The 18,192-nt window shown below is 42.6% G+C and overlaps 2 protein-coding genes across 3 annotated transcripts; one reads left to right on the top strand and one right to left on the bottom strand.

Annotated features, from left to right (window-relative positions):
* Positions 1 to 8,790: 8,790 nt before the first annotated feature.
* On the top strand, positions 8,791 to 13,693 carry LOC113019329 (tectonic-3). Its single transcript, XM_026162953.1, has 14 exons — positions 8,791 to 9,450; positions 9,937 to 10,051; positions 10,129 to 10,226; positions 10,306 to 10,418; positions 10,497 to 10,608; positions 11,324 to 11,436; positions 11,532 to 11,570; positions 11,744 to 11,818; positions 11,912 to 12,031; positions 12,106 to 12,204; positions 12,289 to 12,392; positions 12,528 to 12,675; positions 13,105 to 13,239; positions 13,344 to 13,693. The coding sequence occupies exons 1-14, from the start codon at positions 9,135 to 9,137 to the stop codon at positions 13,587 to 13,589; spliced, it is 1,833 nt and encodes a 610-aa protein (XP_026018738.1). The 5' UTR covers positions 8,791 to 9,134; the 3' UTR covers positions 13,590 to 13,693.
* On the bottom strand, positions 13,627 to 18,161 carry mto1 (mitochondrial tRNA translation optimization 1). Of its 2 annotated transcripts, none has more exons than XM_026162951.1 (13): positions 17,854 to 18,161; positions 16,904 to 17,106; positions 16,621 to 16,820; positions 16,400 to 16,517; positions 15,994 to 16,292; positions 15,792 to 15,904; positions 15,288 to 15,478; positions 15,015 to 15,145; positions 14,680 to 14,884; positions 14,414 to 14,585; positions 14,216 to 14,325; positions 13,978 to 14,135; positions 13,627 to 13,886 (listed from the first exon to the last, which is right to left on the bottom strand). In XM_026162951.1, the coding sequence occupies exons 2-13, from the start codon at positions 17,091 to 17,093 to the stop codon at positions 13,719 to 13,721; spliced, it is 2,055 nt and encodes a 684-aa protein (XP_026018736.1). In that variant the 5' UTR covers positions 17,094 to 17,106; positions 17,854 to 18,161; the 3' UTR covers positions 13,627 to 13,718. The 2 variants fall into 2 exon arrangements, with proteins under 2 accessions (XP_026018736.1, XP_026018737.1); XM_026162952.1 differs by lacking the exon at positions 17,854 to 18,161 and adding an exon at positions 17,304 to 17,415.
* Between the last annotated feature and the right edge of the window lie 31 nt (positions 18,162 to 18,192).

Here is an 18,192-nt window from a genome sequence, read left to right as displayed (position 1 = left end):
GTGACATGATACGAGATAAGCAGACAACCCAACACTAAACAGAGGGAAACAGAACGTAAATACACTGAAGGATAATGAGGAAAGTGGAAACACCTGGGAAACAGAGATGACATAACAAGAAAACAAGACTTTCAAAATAAAACAGGAAACATGTACAGACATGAACTGGGACACGCAAGCTTGAAACAAGAGACAGAGAGAACGAGCGAGAGTGATAGAGCAACACCGAGGAGAAAGACGTGGGGAAAGTACACAGACAAGGAGATAGAAGAATAGAATAGGTAGAATAGAATAATCCTTTCATTGTCCCACAAGGGGAAATTTGGTTGTATCAGCAGCAAAAACACACATATACAAACAGAACAGGACACAGAACAGAAACACAATTTTTACATATTTATATCATGGACAATAGTTACCAAAGCAGAGTACTGTACAGTTATTAAAAATAGAGTGCATATAAGAGGCAAACCCAGGTTGTAGTGTGCAAACAGAGCAGGATACTGAAAGATGTTTAAATAGTTAAGAATATTTAGAATAATTAGAAAAGTGCAGATTGTGTATTGTACCTGCGCATTAAAAAATTGACATGTAACTTCCAATAAGTTAGTGTATATATAAACTGAGAAAGGTAATGTGCAAGTTATAACACATGACAAACAGAAAAAGACACATATACAAGGAGAAGTGGATGATAACATGAACTAGACTAAACCTAAACTAAGACAAGCTAATAATAACCCTAGAACTTAACATTATCTCATAAGTAATCAAAAAATGCAAAATAACTCAAAATGCTGGGTCACAGCCCCGGCCCCCTGACAATGTTGTTGTTATTGCTCTTTCTTTTTTAGTTGGGAGGCTGAATGTCCCCTTGCCTTGATAACTGTCTGGTCAGTTAAATTCTTTTACCAGGTAAGGTGAGCAGGTTTTGTCCTTTGACTGCTCAGTAGCCCAGATTCTGCCTAAATTATTAACAGCAGCAAGTCTTAATAAGCTGACTTAGATCTGACAGATGCAGCACACTAAATTTGGTTGTGTTTCTGGCTTCTGGAGACAGTGGATGCTCTAGTCAAGAAAAATAAAGAGAACTTGTTTCTAGTTTTAAGAATTTCTTCTGTCAATCGTACTAAATATTTTGACTTAACATGAAAAATAGAGCCAAGCACAAACAGGTTTTATACAAAGACTTTACAGCTGGGATGAACTCAGTGCTGTGACCATGGAGCATGCTTTTAGCACCTTATCTGAAGCATTTATTCCTGTTCTGCCTGGAAAACATGTTGGGATGTGTTTACTGATATTTCTATTCCATTTCTAAGGGATATCCTTTTGTGATTTTCAGCTTTAGGAAATTATTTCATAAAAATATCCCACATACAGCCTGTAACATACATGCTTTAAGCATTCCAACATGCAGTTCTGCAGATAAAGGTCAAAATGTTTTTCTCGTCCCTCACCGTGTTAGGTCCAGATGTAGGCTGAGTAAGTAGAACAACAGCTGTGTTAAATCTGTGCAACTCCCCACATTCACATCTGGGGAATCGCTCGTGTTTGCTTCTCTTGGCTGTCTGCTGTGCAGCTCCATCAGGGCAGGTATGTATTTCTGGAAATGAAACAGCAGTCAAATGAGATTTCATTAATAAATCAACAGCCTGAAACCATTAAAGATTAAAACAGGGTACACCTCACTGCGTACGGTACACCTCACTGACAGGCAATAATAAGTCAAGGCTAAGTGATTGCTCATTTTCTGCTGAGATTTTCATGGTAGTTTTCAGTTGACCTGCCTAAAATCAAACTAATTACTAAAAGAAGTGATTTTAATTTTGTATCTTTCCATAAAAGCTTCATTCCACTGTAATCCACTTCATTCAGTCCACTTGCTGGCAGATGGGGGGCATTTTGACTGAAAAAGGACTCCCTGCATAAATGAATAGTAGCAAAACACATGGTGATTCACAAGGAGATGCATTATTAACAAAAAGTTCTTTGTGTTCTTGATGTCTCAGAGAAAAATGACAGCACAGCAAGAGACGACTGAGTAAAGAAGGAGTTCAGAGCATAGTCGAGTTTTCAAAATATTACTATTCAATACCTAAAGTAGTAGAAGACAGCAGTGCAGATGTGTCATTTTGTTCTACTCTATTTTGCAGTGAGCAAAGTCCAACATGGAGTTAAACGTTTACATTTTATTCCATAGTTTTAATTATCTGAGCTTATATACTGTTTTGTTTGTTTGTTTGTTTGTTAATTAGTTAGTTAGTTTATTTGCTTGTTTTAATCAATTTTAAATCATGCTTTTTATTTGTTCTTGTTTCTAATGTCTCTGTAAAGCACTTTGAATCACCTTGTTGTTGAATTGTGCTATACAAATAAACTTGCCTTGCCTTGCCTTGCCTTATCTGAGCGAGGCTAATGTACCATAAGCTGATTATTTTTTATCTTGTACACACAAATGTGTCCTTGAACAACTTATTATCTTGTATGTGGTAATTATTTATCATGTGCACAAACAATAATTTATTACACATGACATCGCCAGGGTTGTTTTCATGGTAATTGTGGGCTTTTAATGATTTCTTTGAACTGATTGCACAGCATGCATCAGTGACCTTAAAAAAGTAGAATTGATGGCACATGTTTGAATTTATTTTGGATTTTCTTTAATACAACGGTCAGAATTGTACATACAGGCTCAAATATATACTTACACAGTATATATTTGGTTAATGTCCTTTATCAAGTTACACCTTGACCAGACACTGTTTGTAGCTAACAGCTGGCATCTGGTATAAATCAGGCTGAATATTTGACCGCTTTTCTTGGCAGAATCAATAGTTTATTTAGATCTGTGGCCCTCCTGGCACGGACTTCTAAGTTTTCTAAGTGCAGTCCACAAATTTTAAACAGGGTTGAAGTTGGGGCTTTAGGCCGGCCATTCCAGAAGCTTAATCCATTGCTAAAACCACTTTTGACTTGTTTGGCATCATTGACCTGTTGGAACAACCAACTATATCCAAGATTTACCTTTATGGCTGTTGATTTGAGGTAAAGTTGAAGAGTTTGACGATCATCCTCCGTCATTATTCCATCCGGTTTGTGCAATGCACCAGTATCACTGGCAGCAAAACATCTCAAGAGCATGAATCTACTAGCACATAAATACAAGAATGGTCTCTGTTGTAGACTAATCCATTAAGGGATAGTTTATTGGAAGCTTGGTGTTTATGGGTTTTATACAAGAAGATGTGGCATGCACCAAGCTGACAAAACAGCTATCTTTGTGTGGTCATGCAGTGGAAAAAGTGCATAACCACACAGATGTCTTAAGTTGATGATGAAGGAACACTGAGTTTTTCTCATATGAAACACAGGAAGATGTGAATTCTGAAGCAGTTCTTGCTTTTAGTGATCCAATGCAGAGTTTACACTGCAAAAGATTGAATTAACATTGAGAGGGGAAAACAACAACTTATGTGTGACCCATGAGGTTGTCCTGTTGGTTCTCTTCTGTTTGTGTAATTAGCTTTTGCCATTTTATTTCTTTAAGTGAAACTGGTGGGTGGAGCTGACCTGGCTCACATTTCACTACACCTGTGCAGGCTCGGCTTGGCTTGGAGGGACAAGAGCAGTATATCAAATCCTCCAACACCGTCTTTTCCAGTGGCTGACAGAGCTTTCGTTTCATATGCACACACTCATACATTTACCATCCATTCTGACATACTGACAGTCACATAGTTTTGTTTCTTTATTTAGCTGAAATACAATCTGAAGACTATGTGTGGTCTCACCTCATATTTTTTGCAGGTTTAAAACTAAAATCATCTCCAGCTGCAATAATAAAGTGGTATCAAAATTAATCCCCAAAAATTTATTCTGTTCATCTGGATATAGCGTTTTCAGCAGGAGAAACATTTAGTCACTCAAGAAGGCTAGCATTCTTAGCCAGAGATTTCCATCAGTAATGGGGGACATTTAAAAGTTAATATGTACCGTAAACCTACGCATACGGATCAGTTTTGAAAAGGCCACAGCGGCCAGGGAAGCAGAAGACCTTCACATCAAGAAGGCCCTGAGTAGATGTGGTTATCCCATGTGGTTATCTTAGTTTCAGTAAGGCAAGGCAAGGCAAGTTTATTTGTATAGCACAATTCAACAACAAGGTGATTCAAAGTGCTTTACAGAGACATTAGAAACAAAAACAAATAAAAAGCATGATTTAAAATTGATTAAAACAAGCAAACAAACTAACTAACTAATTAACAAACAAACAAACAAAACAGTATATAAAATCAAAACAGATAAAATCACAAATAGATAAAATCAGTAGTTAAAATGTTAGTTTTGAAATTTAAGCTTAAAAGTGTGGATTTGGTGCTTTATTCAAATGCAGCTGAGAACAGGTGAGTCTTCAACCTGGATTTAAATAAACTGAGTGTTTCAGCTGATCTGAGGCTTTCTGGGAGTTTGTTCCAGATATAAGGAGCATAAAAGCTGAATGCAGCTTCTCCGTGTCTGGTTCTGACTCTGGGAACTGATAAAAGACCAGATCCAGATGACCTGAGGGATCTGGAAGGTTCATACTGGGTCAGGAGGTCATTGATGTATTTTGGTCCTAAACCATTCAGAGCTTTATAGACCAGCATCAGAACTTTAAAGTCTATCCTCTGACGGACAGGCAGCCAGTGTAAAGACCTCAGAGCTGGACTGATGTGGTCCACTTTTTTGGTCTTAGTGAGGACTCGAGCAGCAGAGTTCTGAATGAGCTGTCTGACTGATTTTTAGGTAGACCTGTAAAGATGCTGTTACAGTAATCAAGCCTACTAAAAATGAATGCATGGACTAGTTTTTCCAGGTCCTGTTGAGACATCAGATCTTTTATCCTTGATATATTCTTGAGGTGATAGTAAGCTGATTTTGTTATTGTCTTAATGTGTTTTTCTAAGTTTAGGTCTGCATCCATCACTACACCCAAATTTCTCGCCTGGTTTGTGGTTTTTAGATGTATAGATTGAAGTTCTCTGGTGACCTGTAATCGTTTTTTTTGGCGCCAAAGACTATTACCTCAGTTTTGTTTTTGTTTAGCTGGAGAAAATTGTGGCACAGCCAGTCATTAATTTCCTCAATGCATTTACCAAGAGCCTGTACAGGGCCTCGGTCTCCTGGTGACATTGTGATATATATTTGTGTGTCATCTGCATAGCTGTGGTAGTTTATTTTGTTGTTCTTTATAATCTGTGCCAATGGGAGCATGTAAATGTTAAACAGAAGGGGTCCCAAGATGGAACCTTGGGGAACTCCACATGTGATACTTGTCTGCTCAGATGTGAAGTTACCTATTGATACAAAGTATTTCCTGTTTTCTAAGTATGTTTTGAACCAGTTTAGTACAGTTCCTGAAAGACCTGCCCAGTTCTCCAGTCGTTTGAGTAATATGTTGTGGTCAACTGTGTCAAATGCTGCACTGAGATCCAGTAAAACTAGGACTGACATTTTTCCACTGTCTGTATTCAGACATATGTCATTAAACACTTTGGTCAGAGCAGTTTCAGTGCTGTGGTTCTGTCTAAAACCTGACTGGAAGGCATCATAGAAGTTATTCTGTTTTAATAAGTAATTGAGCTGTTGAGAAACTGGTTTTTCAATGATCTTACTTAAAAATGGGAGATTTGAGATCGGCCTGTAGTTGTTCATTTGTGTCCTGTCAAGATTGTCCTTTTTCAGTATAGGTTTAATTACAGCAGTTTTTAGTGGTTCCGGAAACACACCTGACATTAAAGAAAAGTTGACGATCTGTAACAGGTCTGACTCTAAAGTCTTTGAGACCTTTTTGAAAAAACTTATTGGCAGGACATCTAAACAGCAGGAGGAGGTGTTCAGTTGACCTAAGATGTCCTCCAGGTCTTTGCTGTTAATAGGGTGAAACTGTTTGATGGTGTTTAAACAGTTTTTCGGTGGACACAGTACATATTCTGGATCTGCTGTTGATGTACCAATTGCTTGTCTAATCTTTTGGATTTTGTCTGTGAAGAATTTGGCAAAGTCATTGCAGGCCAATGGTTGAATGAAGTTCAGCTGCCACTGACACAGGAGGGTTTGTTAGCCTGTCAACTGTAGAAAATAAGACCCGAGCAGTATGGGTGTTTTTAGTGATGATGTCAGAGAAGTAGGACCTCCTTGCACTCCTCAGTTGTAAATTATAATTGTGAAGTTTCTCTTTATAGATGTCATAATGAACCTGGAGGTTTGTTTTTCTCCATCTGCGCTCAGCTTTCCTACACTCTCTTTTTTCATTTTTCACTAGTGTGGAGTTTCTCCATGGAGACTTTTTCCTTCCAGAGATAACCTTCACCTTAATGGGAGCAATAGTGTCCATTACATTTAACATTTTTGCATTGAAGCTATTGACGAGCTCATTGACTGACCCTCTGGACAGCTCAGGTGTTAATGGGAAGACCTGGTTAAAGATCTCACTACTGTCTTCAGTTATACACCGTTTTGTGATCACTGCTGTTGATATATTTGTGTGGGCTGAGATTTTACTTTCAAAGAAAACACAGTAATGATCAGACAGGCCCACATCAGACACAGTAATGTTTGAAATGCTCAGGCTCTTGGAGAGCAGTAGGTCAAGAGTGTGTCCTCTATTATGTGTGGCCTCTGTTACATGCTGAGTCAGCCCAAAGTTGCCCAGAGTGTTACTCAGGTCTTTAGTCCCTTTGTCCTGAGGGTTGTCCACATGGATGTTAAAATCCCCAACAATAATTACACAGTCAAAATCAACACAGATCACAGACAGCAGTTCACTGAGGTCATTAAAAAAGTCTGTGCAGTATTTGGGAGGCCTGTAAACATTAAGAAACACAACTTTGGATGGGGCCTTCAGCTGTAAAGCCACATATTCAAAAAGACTGAAAACTTCCAGGAGATAGCTGCTTACATTGAAATGATTCATTAAATAAGACAGCAACCCCTCCTCCTCTCATGCTCACCCTGGCCTCACTGATAAACTGTAGTTAGGAGGGGTCGTCTCGATGAGAACAGCTCCACTGTTACTTTGGTCCAACCAAGTTTCAGTTAAAAACATAAAATCAAGGCTGTGCTCAGTGATTAAATCATTAATTAAAAATGTTTTCCCAGCTAAGGATCTAACATTTAATAAAGCCAACTTAAGTGTTTTAGAGGCATTACTTGTCCCCTCGTGTTTGGGAGCAGTCTGTGGCACACAAGGTATGTTTACTATATTTAAAGATCTTTTAGAGTGCAGCTCTCTGTGTTTTGACCAGGCCACATGTCTCCTGTCACCTAAAAGTACAGAAATTTTAAAACCTTCTAGTAAACAGGGTCCCAGCTTCTCCTGGGAAAAGTCACCACTGCCATAATCCTCGCAGCCCGGACCCTCCACACATCACACATCAGACTGCGGAGACAGAGCATGAAGGTGGTAAGGAGGAACTAAGGGGGGCGAGGCTGGGCAATGTGACTTCGATTGCTCTGTTGAGGGTGGGGCTCGATGGCGAACCTTTGGCTGCTCTGGTGGGGGGTTTATGGGGGACAAAAAGGGATTGGGCCGGGGGGTAGATCTGAGCCCAGCATTGACCCGCTCCATCATCTCCTCAGTGAATTTCAGGTGTGGGGAGGGGGGAGAAAGGGAGGGGGAGGAAGGTGATGGGGGTGATGGCCTGTCAGGGGTTTGGGGGACCTTGGGTCCCTGGTCCTGGTTGTTGGTGTTGTTGAGAGAGTTGGAGGCAAATAGGGACCCCTCTTCTTGCCTCAGATGTCTCTCCTTTCTGAGGCTCTTCCCAGGTGGGGGCAAATGGAGCTCCTCCTCAAGGTTTCTGCTGGGCTTTGTCTGTTCTTGGAGTACTGTTTGTTCCTCTTTATGAGATAACTCCTCATTTATCTCAGCCTTGGCACCAAGCACAGATGGATGACGTGTGGAATAAAACAAGTTGAAGGTGAACAGTTTCACCCCTGACTTGTTAAAATTAAATCAATTTGCTTTAAACAGATGCCTGCGTTCCCAAAAAATATTAAAGTTGTTGATAAAATGCACTGAGTGGTCAGTACATGCTGATATGAGCCATTTATTCAGTGTAAACAACCTGCTGAATCTCTCGTCTCCTCCTCTGACGGGTGGTACAGGTCCACTGATGAATACAGCTGCATTCAGAGAGTTTACAGTATTTAATAATCCAGTAAAGTCCAGTTTCAGAACCTCCGACTGTTGTTTGGACACATCGTTTGACCCTGTATGCAGAACAATGTTTGTCACAGTTGGATATTCATCTGCAATTTGAAGAATTCTCTCCTTCAGGTTGTTGACCATATCGTTAGGAAAGCAGAGGACTTTAGTGTTCTTACCGCACATCCTTTGTACATCTTTTACGGCAGAGTCACCCACAATCATTGTTTCAGGCCTAGCCTTTAGCTTTCCCTGTGGCCTTTTACTTTTCAAAAGATTTTCGGACCTTACTTCGCTACTTTTAGATGGATGGTTGTCCGATATAGATCCAGGGTTAGTTTTAGTTTCTTTAATGGGAGGTATTTGAGAAAGAGGTGAGATTGAAGAACTCCAAACCAGCTATTATAATATAAAAACTTTGCTCAGATAAACATACACCCCAATGTCTCTTCATGCTACATGTGTCAGTCATTAGACTATTATGCATGTATTCTGTGTTGGTTACATTATTAAAAACAGTTATTAACAAATATTCTAAGTCTAGTTTTAAATAATATCTCAATCAAAAATGATTCTTTTTTCAGATTTAGTTATAGTTTTTAGTTTGATTTTAGTTAACTATGTTAACCTTGCTCGTTTACTGATTGTGGTGAATTCATTAACCTGAAATGACTGCGTCTTCTCTTTTACGTGCTTTACGGTAATTTTCTCTTAGAAACGGAAGTCTCAATGAGAACTTCCTTAGTTACAAGACGCTCGCACTCCGATTGTGTGTTGATTTTTTAGCTTGTAGCCTTCTTGCTACGTTTTCCAACGTGTTTAAGTCATAAAGACAAAATTTATTTGACCTTTAATTTAATTTTACTGTGACGCGAGACAGCGGAGAAACTCTTCGGGTAAAGTGTCCATATTCCCGCTCGTTTTTCATGGCTCTTTAGAGGAAATGACTTCCATCCAGTGGTGTTTTTTACCCCTTATATTGACGGTCATATGTGGACGTCTGGCACACGGAGCTACAGACCCAGTGGGGAGTTCCTCCATCAGTGCCACCCCCGCTAATGGGGAACCGATCAGCTCTGCCACCCCTGAACCGAGCGGTACGGAGGCCGTGAACTCCACTGGTGTCAACACCACGGAGGTCCCTACGCTTGCCACCGTGAACTCCACGATGAACACGACGCTGTCCGCGACCGAAGCGCCCACTGCGGCCGCCGAGAGTCCAACTGCAACCACCGTCCAGCGTGCGGTGTCTCCACAGGGTAAATTACACCTCCACCTACATCATAGGTGTCAAACTCTGGCCCGCGGGCCAAATATGGCCCGCAGCCTAATTACATTTGGCCCGCGAAGCCATACCAAATTATTATTAGAGCTGGCCTACTGGTATTATACAGCTAATATATATATTGTTTAGTATTAAGCTTTGCTTGTTCCATATTCAGTTTTTCAGCAAAACTTGTTTGACTCCATAAGAAAAGATTCATTCTTAAATCTGGAGGAAGATTTTTTTCCAATAAATATTAATGTTAGCCCGCGACCTTGTTCCAGTTTTGAATTTTGGCCCACTGTGAATTTGAGTTTGACACCCCTGACCTACATCGTTTGTTGGGGCGGTTAAGTCTTTTTGTTGCTTCGATCAGGCTTCCCGCTAATTACTCAAGCTAGACTTTGTGGATCTGACGGTGATACCACACCTAGCATAAGTACTCCCAAGCATGTCCAACCCTTTTCCTGATGTTTTCCAGCGTGTCTCTGTGATTTAACCCCTGGTTTCTGTGACATCGGCTGCTGCTGTGACACAGCTGACTGTGGGGTCCCTAGCTTGAGCGCTGTCTTCACTGGATGTCCGCAGAGAGCCATGTGAGTGTTGGTCGTTAGCTCTATAACACGTGTAGTACACAGCTTCAGCATTTAAAATACCATTTTTAACTTTACAGATCAGGTGTTTGCATTGAGAAATGGCTGATGTTCAGAGCCAATGTGGATTCGTCTCTTATCACAGTGACCGACTCTCTGTTTTGTGTGCAGCCTTCAGGTAAATGGCATAACTTTTTTTTTTTAAAATTACAGGTAAGGTCAACGTATATCATTATTGTTTTCCAACCTCCAAACAGATAACACGTCCCAGTCTTTCCCAGCCCAACCTCAGCATCCAGTTTTAGGGGACTCGTACCACTTCTCTCTACAGAAGAGTCCAACTGTAGGCCCCAGCAGAGGTTTTTACATGGTAAGTGCTCACAGACTTAAATAATTAAAACAAAAAAAACGTAAGATATTTGAAATCATCACAACTTTTTTTCTGTAGGTTGATGATGTCATCCAGACATATTTCCCCAACTCCTCCGTGCGGGGTCTCCTCCGTCAGCCATCTCCAGGACCGGCAGCGTCAGCTTTTTGCATCGACCGCAACCCTGCAAGTAAGATCACATAAAAAGTTAAATGTTGAACTGTTGAGTGGCAAAGTGCTGTTACACCATTTTAAGTGCAGCCCTGCCACCTAGAGTTGCTTCTTCATATTTACTTTGGACAGTTTTGGGAGAATTAGTTTAGGATATTTTCTACAGATGTCTTAGACACAGCAGCCCAACTCAGACGTGTGGGTTTGTGGCAGTATACATGATAGCCTTTTATACTGGGGAGGCCAGCAAGTATCCTATAACTGACTCATCTCTTAGCCCCTCCTGATCAAGGACCAATCTCCACATTGTGTCCCAGGCTGAGCCCAAACACTGTTCAGAGGAAACGCCGCAATATCATTCTTTCTGCTTGTTGCCATAGGTGACGGTAGGAATGTAGACTGATTTCACACTCAGCTCTCTTGTCACGACAACAGTCCGTACAGAGACACCACACCAATTTGTGTGCATGTGGGAGTGCTCAGAGGAAATCTTGCACATGTTTTAAGGCTCCATCACTACTAAACAGGTGTTTACAGGTGTTAGAGTGATGTGTGCTGCCATCCAGGTGATGACTTTGTCAGGAAAAGACTTGCACACAACCACATTCTGCTCATATTGTACTGTAAACAATGTCTTACTTATCAAAAGTTGGTACACACATGCAGAATTATTACAACAACACGCTGTTTCCTACGCCACATTTTATCCACCTTAATTCCTCCCCTTCTTGTAGAGTTCTTGAGGTCTGTGTCTCTGTCTTGTGCACGGATGGTGACTCCTCAGTCATGCATCACAGATCCAAGCCTCAGCGCCAACTCCTACTTCTCCGACCTGCATCTCGTCAAGGTCAGCGAGTCCATTTGCACTAAATCCTTTTAAGTGCATGATTAGCTGTGAGACTCTCACCGCAGATGGACTAATATCGTGTTTTTCTGTGACAGATCCCAAAAGCTGAGATGGCACCAGTGTCAGATTTTCTGGTAAGTCGTACATTGCTGTTGTAAATGCGCTTTGACACTCCACTTAAAATACTTTGTCTATAGTACATGTACTACACTGGAAAGGCAAAAATAGGACTTAATAGTTGTTGCTGGGCTAATATTTCACAGTTATTGATTATTCTTACAGGCTAATGTTTTCCTGACTGTTTTAGATCCCAGTGACCAACCTGTCAGTTTGGCCTTCACCAACGCTGCGGAACAGCTCCTGTATTAATGCAGTGCAGAAGGTGAACAAGTGCACAACTGTGTGGTGAACCACGAGTGCTCAAGTGTGTGACGAAACATTGACGTTGACTCTGCTGTTTCTGCCTTTCCTGCAGGTGAAGTTTGTCATATTTTACACCGGCAGAGGGGAACTCGCAAACGCAACGGTTGATGTAACCCTAGCCGACGTGAATCAGAGTCAGCTGTTGCTCCAGATGCACTCCGTAGAGTTCCAGGTAGAGCCAAAAGAATTAAAAAAACTAATTTTAAACAGTTTAATGTGCCAAGTAATGTCGTTTTTCTCTTTTAGCTGACCAAACCGATTCCCACTCCCGCAATACTGAACCCTGCAGTCGGACTTAAAGTTGGATCTCCTCTCATCGGTCGCTTTTTAAAGGAAGCGATGCCTGTATCCTAACTACAATTTTAAGATTGTATCTTTTAATTTATCTGCCAAGCTTCGGGGAAGTTTGGCTCCTTAACAGTGAGCCAGCTGACCTCACTGGGGGTGTCACAAAGTGGGACCTGTTCCCCTGATACAACCACGCGAACGCCCATCCTCTTCACGCACAACATCATCACTGGCTGCACATTCAGGTGAGTCTGCATTATTTCTTTTTGCCTCTGTTGTCTGTGGTTCTAGTTAGCTTACATTAGGACAAGTGGAGATGTCGCTAAAATAATGAGCAATATCCTCTGCTTTTTAAAAAAAATTTATTTCCGTGCTACAAGCTCTCCAGCCAACGACTGCTCAGAGCTGCGCTCGCAGATTTATGGGATTTTGCAGGGACTTGCTACTCCTGATGAGATCGCCATGAGCTCGGGCTCCCAGCCAGACTGGGCGAGAGTCCTCACACAGGAGTGTCCCTTCAGCCTGCAGGTATAACCGAAATCTGACCCCCATACACCGTTACAGCTGTTCTGGTGTCTGCAGCAGCACCTAGTGTCGGTGCTTTGTATCTCCCTTCAGCCAGTCGCAGCAATTCAATTCAGTTTTATTTATATAGCACCAAATCACAACAACAGCTGCCTCAGGGCGCTTTATACTGTAACCCAACAATCAAACCCCCTATGAGCAAGTGCTTCCTGTTAAAAGGGAGTTTTTCCTTCCCACTGTCGCCAAAGTGCTAGCTCATACAAGATCATCTGATTGTTGGGGGTTTCTCTGTATTATTGTACGGTCTTTACCTTACAATATAAAGTGCCCTGGGGCAGCTGTTGTTGTGATTTGGTGCTATATAAATAAAACTGACCTGAGTATCTGTACACAGACACGTTTCACAGAGACATTTATGTTGTTCCTTCTCAGGAAACGTGTGAATCAGGCTGTGTCCTCCCTCACTCTCTCTCCATCGAAGTACTGTGGGCTCGCCTGGGTCCCCTCGACATTCCCCAAAACTACATCCTAGGGGCCAGATACCTTTTCCAGTGTCAAAATTTCAAGGTGTGCTCTCTACATCTCACTTTTTTCTCTGTTTTTTCTGACAAATTGACCTTTAACATTCCTCTCCTCCTGTCTTTATTTTTTGTTTTCTTTTTCCTCCTCAGTGTCCTCTGTCATCCTCTCTCGCTCTGACCACTAGAGTTACGTTCGCTGACAGCACAGTCTACCCAGAACCCCCCAGGGGTTTGCCTCAGCCTTTCTGGAAGTTTCCTTTTGGCTTCTTCACGAGAGGCTCCGCTGAGCTGGACGGCCACATTATTATGAACAGCAGCAGCACAGAGAAGGTCACATGGAGTTTAATGCTGCTCACAGTCATGTCACTAACAGGATTAGAATTCCTCTGCAGGTAACTTGACGGGTAACTGGAGCAGCACTGGAACTCGAGGAAAAGTTTTCTAACATACCTAATTTATTGTTTCAATTATTTCTCAGAAATAAATACATTTTCACAAGACAGTTTGAGTCATTTTTAGACTGCATCACTGAGGTAAAGAGGCACTGTTTGCACACAGCTCCTCATCTCTCTGCGCCTCCTGCTGTCGCTGGTTTCTGTGCGTTTCCTTCTTTTTCTCTGTGACGCGCACATAGTTGAGGAGATTGACGACTGCAGCGGGAGTTATACCTTCCAAGCGAGTAGCAGCTCCCAGCTGGAGGACAGAGCAGAAGAGTCAGGGCATATTTTTTCTCTTTTATTAAAATAAATATTTCACACTATTATTTTGAAAGGAGTGGGCTCACTGTGCTCGGTCGAACTCTGTCCAGGATCTCTCGAACTTCGTCGGAAAGCGACACCGGCAGAGAGAAATAGTCAATGTCCTGCGGCAGGGACATGTTCTCCTCCCTCTGAATTCTCTCGATCTCTTTCTTGTTTAAGTCGCAGTGAGGCTTGTACACAGCTGCGTGACAGACAAGAGAAACGTTTTAGCAAGAGTTTTATTGTAGATTAACATTTCAGGCGGGGTTATTTTTTTCTTACCTTCTATCTTAAGTCTCTGTGCGAATTCCATAAAAGACGAAAGGCTCTCGGGGAAGGCAGATGCCAACATTTCAAAGGTCACGTCGTTGTACTGAAGAAGATCTAAGCCACTGAAAAACAAACATTAACGGGAAACATTTTTAAACTGTTGTGACATGAAAAATTTAATTATTAGCTTGGCAGATATCTATCGCTCACGTCAGTAAGGTGCTCTTGGTCTCACTGATGGGAACACTGGGAAGCTTCTTCTTCCAGCTCGATGTAGACAGAAAGAGAGCCTGAAGGGCTGTCAGTGCATCCTGGAGGCTGTTCCTCACTCTTAAAGACTCCTGGTAGCGCACAGAAGACACACATCCCACCTCCTCAAAGCCTGATGGGAAACAAAAGGTAATGAGAGGAGGAAAAGAAGGGGAAAAAACAAAACAAACGCAAGCACAATGACACGTTGAAGATGCTACACCTACCCTTCGGGGTCAGGCGGAGGTCGGCGTTGTCCGGCCTTAGAGAAGTTCGAAACTCGGCCCGGCTGGTGAACATGCGGTAAGGCTCTGTCACGCCTCGACTCACCAGGTCATCAATGAGAACTCCAATATAGCTCTCTGTTCGAGACAGCGTCACTGTGGGCATGGAGAGCGCCGAGCGGGCAGCGTTTGCTCCCGCCCACAAACCCTGCTCAGATAGAAGAAGAAAAATCAGTTACTCCTAAGCTGCTTCCAGCTGTGTGTGTGTGTGTGTGTGTGTGTGTGTGTGTGTGTGTGTGTGTGTGTGTGTGTGTGTCTTTAAGGAAAGAAGCAGCTACCTGTGCGGCAGCCTCCTCGTACCCCGTGGTTCCATTGATCTGACCGGCCAGAAACAGACCTTGAGTGCTCTTCACCTGCAGCGCCGGGCTCAGCTGAGTGGGACACACAAAGTCGTACTGCACGCCATAACCTGGAAATCCCAGAAAACAAACATTAGACTTTCAGTTCTGGAAACCAGCTTACTTCTGTCAATCCATTTTTTTTAGAATTAGGGAAGAATTGAGGGAACTGTCACTGTTACTAGGCAGATCAAACAGGATCTAAAGACCTACCTGGCGTGTGGATCTCAGCTCTGCGCATGGGAGGGATTTCTCTGATGAGGCGTAGCTGTATGTCAGGGGGCATTGTCATGGACAGACCCTGTGGATACAGGAGGTCAGAGGTCACGCCCTCGGGCTCCAGCCACACCTGGTGGCTTCGGCCTGGAAAGCGCAGCACTCTCGACTCGATGGAGGGGCAGTACCTGTTAGAGACGAAGACTGCACGTCATTCCAATTCAGCTCGATTGTTTCAGTTTTGCATAAAAATTTTATGATACACAGTTACACTGATGTTTTTGGTTTTGTGGCATTTTCTTTGCAAAAACCTTCATGTTAAAACGAATCTACATGCTTTATTTTGCATTAATGAGCAGAAAATGATGGAATAACTGAAGTGATTCCTTCTGAGTTTCAAACCATTGAGTCCAAAGTGTGTGTGTGTGTGTGTGTGTGTGTGTGTGTGTGTGTGTGTGTGTGTGTGTGTGTGTGTGTGTGTGTGTGTGTGTGTGTGTGTACCTGGGACCTTTGGTGTCTTGCTGTATGTGACAGTTTAGTTGAAGGCTCTCCCTCACCACTCTCTCCACACCCGGTGTAGTAAAGGTGAGGTAGCAAGGCAGCTGCTCTTCTGGCTACAGAGGGTTACGTTTCAAAATAAAGCAGGAGGAACAATAAACTAGACAGTGAGTTAAAGAATAAAAGTCCATTCATTCAGCTTTACCTTGCAGTGGGTGTGGGTATTGAGGAAGCTGAAAGGAGTCGGGTGACTGTCAGGGAGGTGAAGCTTAGCCAAAGACAGGTCTACTGAGTCCTTCACAATCCTGGGAGGGGTACCGGTCCTCAGTCTGCCTGTCCTTAGCCCCAGCCTCTCCCTCAGCGTATGGGACAGCCCAGCGCTTGATGGAGCGTCTCCAATCCGACCCCCGGGGGAGGTAGTTTGACCCACAAAGAGGGAGCCAGACAGGAACGTACCAGTGGTAAGAACCACTGATCTGGCTGAGATGGCGTGGCTGCCATTAGCTGGTTGTTCAGGAAGTGCAAAAAACATGAGAAAGTAAATTCAGTGTATAATATGTACCGTTTGCCATTTAGGTCCTTGTCCTTAAAAGAGGTAATCTGCTGTGTACCCAAACGTATCCCAGTGACTCTGTGGTGCCCGGGCTCCTCCGGGTTTGGTTCTGTTACCAACAGCTCCTCCACTGAGCCCTCCACCATGGTCAGCCTGGGAGTGGACAGCAGCTCGGACTGAAGAAAAAAAATATGTAGAAAACAAACATTTTAATTCACTCGCAGACAAATATTTTACTTTAATGGACGAGTAATTCAAGTTTTGGGTTTTTTTCTTAACCTGAATGAAGTCTCGGTAGCGCTGACGGTCCAGCTGGGCTCTCGGACCCCACACGGCAGGCCCTTTTCTACGATTCAGGATGGAGAAATGAATCCCAGCCCAGTCCCCTGCCCGACCACACAGCCCATCCAGAGCATCAACCTCCTTCACGAGCTGGCCCTTCCCTACTCCTCCCAGGGAGGGGTTACAGGACAGAGCACCTGTGGGAATATTATCAGAGAAGTCTAGTTTTCCCTGCTGGAGGAAAAAGAGCTTCTTTGTTTAGGTGTCCCTTTATCCTCACCGATGGTGTGAATTTTCTGCGTGATGAGGAGTGTTTCAGCCCCAACTCTGGCTGCTGCCGCCGCTGCCTCGGTCCCTGCGTGACCCCCGCCCACCACGATGACATCATACTGATGTCCGGTGAGGTGACCGACATGTCTGGAAACCGGTGAGAGGAGACTGTGCAGGAAGGGAAGCTTCTTTCTCAACATGTGAGACGCACACCTGTCAGAGTAAAAGTTAAATGATGGTGTATCCCTGTTAGATACTCCATTACTTTCGTGACCCATCAGCTTTATTTCAACTCTCAACTTGGAAAAATAACTTTGTTGTTTACAGTGGGTAAAATAAGCAATGAACATGTCACCAACTTTCTAAGTAAATATATTTCTAAAGGTGATTTTGACATAAAAAAATCTCACCAGATTTCAGTAACAATCCATCCAATCCACACATCCAAAGAAATCAAAACATAGATGCCATGATGACAACGGCTGAAATCTGTCAGTAACTGGAAAATAATCCTGGCATTTATTGCAGATTAATATCAGCTGGTTCATTCCAAACTTGACCTCAGTTTCCTGTTCCTGACTAAAGTAACACCAGGTGTGGTTTTGTGCTGCTGCAGCCCATCTGCTTTAAGGGTCCACGTTATACACACTGAGAGATGCTCTTCTGTGTACCTTGACTGCAAGGAGTAGTTGTTTGAGTTACTGTTGCCTTCCTGCCAGCTGGAAACAGTACGCCTTTCTCTGACCTCTGGCATCAACAAAGCATTTTGGCCCTAAATCCAATTTAATTCTAAAAATTTGTTATGTTGAACATGTACAGCTGTGAATCAAACCGCATCCTCGCTCTCTGTTAGTAAGAGCACAACGTACAAATACGTAAACAGTTTAAATACGGCTTCGTTTACTCAGCGCACGTGTGGATCCACAACAAACTCTCCCCTCAGGTTTGAAATGCACTTACGGTTTATTTGGGAGAAGGCGTATTGTTGTTTTTATTTCAGACTCTCTGTAGCAGAAACTGAGACTAACAGAAAGGCAAAGATCATTTAGGAAAATTACCAAACTCCTGCTACATAAGTCTCCCTATGGAGGCCGCCATGATGTCTGTAGCTCACAACCGTAATAACTGGTTTACAGACGCACTGAAAAAAACGATGCTCAGCATGTTTCAGCCTTTCGCCTGTGCTGTTGGTGTCTTCGTTTGGTTAATGTTACAATCATGAATCAAATATAATAAATTAATAAATAAATACATGCGATCAATACAGATAGGAAAAAAATAATGGGAGATGATTAAATT

The sequence above is a fragment of the Astatotilapia calliptera genome, chromosome 3, assembly GCF_900246225.1.
Source record: "Astatotilapia calliptera chromosome 3, fAstCal1.2, whole genome shotgun sequence".
In the NCBI taxonomy this organism is placed as follows: Eukaryota; Metazoa; Chordata; class Actinopteri; order Cichliformes; family Cichlidae; genus Astatotilapia; species Astatotilapia calliptera.
Note: the sequence above shows the minus strand (reverse complement) of the source record. Positions and strands in the feature narration are given on the sequence as shown.